At 51.2% G+C, this 1,101-nt stretch overlaps 1 protein-coding gene across 1 annotated transcript in view; it reads left to right on the top strand.

The window, feature by feature from the left end:
* The first annotated feature begins 432 nt into the window (after positions 1-432).
* The window catches only part of LOC101567025 (elongation factor 2), a 2,934-nt gene continuing 2,265 nt past the window's right edge, over positions 433-1,101 (top strand). Inside the window, exon 1 of the mRNA XM_012517222.2 lies at positions 433-1,093. Within this exon, the coding sequence (XP_012372676.1) occupies positions 461-1,093 (633 nt within the window). The 5' untranslated portion in view covers positions 433-460. The remainder of the gene's footprint in view (positions 1,094-1,101) is intronic.

Here is a 1,101-nt window from a genome sequence, read left to right as displayed (position 1 = left end):
AGCCTCAGGTTGCTGGAGTTCGAACCTCACACCTCTCCCGCTGGCCAAAAGTGCCCTGAAGGCATTCAAGGAACCAAAAAAAAAAAAAAAAAAATTCCTTATTTTCACATACACAGCCAAAGACAAGCAAGGCTGCAGGAAGTTCTCTGATTTTGGAATTCTACATTACAATTCCATGTCAGTACTAGACAAGCTGATTAACTTCCCTGAGGCTCAATTCCCATAACTCTAAAGAGAATCCAATAAAGCATAGGGCCCTAGGAGGTTTGTGAGGGGTGAGGTCACAAATGTCAAGTAGCAGATACACATCAGCTACGCAAATGAGCATCTAGCATCCACTTGCATTTCTTATGAAGGCTTTCTAAAACCCTGTGAGGCTCTTCCGCCGTCCTCGCCGCCATCCCCGGCGCAGCTCAATTCAGTTGGATCTGTCTAGGAGAATCCAGCGACATCCGCCACCATGGTGAACTTCACTGTAGACCAGATCTGGGCCATCATGGACAAGAAGGCCAACATCTGCAACATGTCTGTCATCGCCCACGTGGACCACGGCAAGTCCACACTGATGGACTCCTTGATGTGCAAAGCTGGCATCATCGCGTCCGCTCGTGCTGGTGAGACCCGCTTCACTGACACCCGGAAGGATGAGCAGGAGCGCTGTATCACCATCAAGTCAACCGCTATCTCCCTTTTTTATGAGCTTTCTGAGAATGACTTGAACTTTATCAAGCAGAGCAAGGATGGCTCTGGCTTCCTTATCAACCTCATTGACTCTCCTGGGCATGTGGACTTCTCCTCAGAAGTGACGGCTGCCCTGCGTGTCACTGATGGCACCTTGGTGGTGGTGGACTGTGTGTCAGGTGTGTGTGTGCAGACAGAGACAGTGCTGCGGCAGGCTATCGCTGAGCGCATCAAGCCCGTGCTCATGATGAACAAGATGGACTGGGCCCTGCTGGAGTTGCAGTTGGAGCCCGAGGAGCTGTACCAGACCTTTCAGCGCATAGTGGAGAACATCAACGTCATCATCTCCACCTACGGCGAGGGCGAGAGCGGTCCCATGGGCAACATCATGATTGACCCTGTCCTTGGTACTGTGGGCTT

Source organism: Octodon degus, unplaced genomic scaffold, assembly GCF_000260255.1.
Source record: "Octodon degus isolate 3935 unplaced genomic scaffold, OctDeg1.0 scaffold00156, whole genome shotgun sequence".
NCBI classification, from domain to species: Eukaryota; Metazoa; Chordata; class Mammalia; order Rodentia; family Octodontidae; genus Octodon; species Octodon degus.
This window is presented reverse-complemented; position numbering and strand designations above follow the sequence as displayed.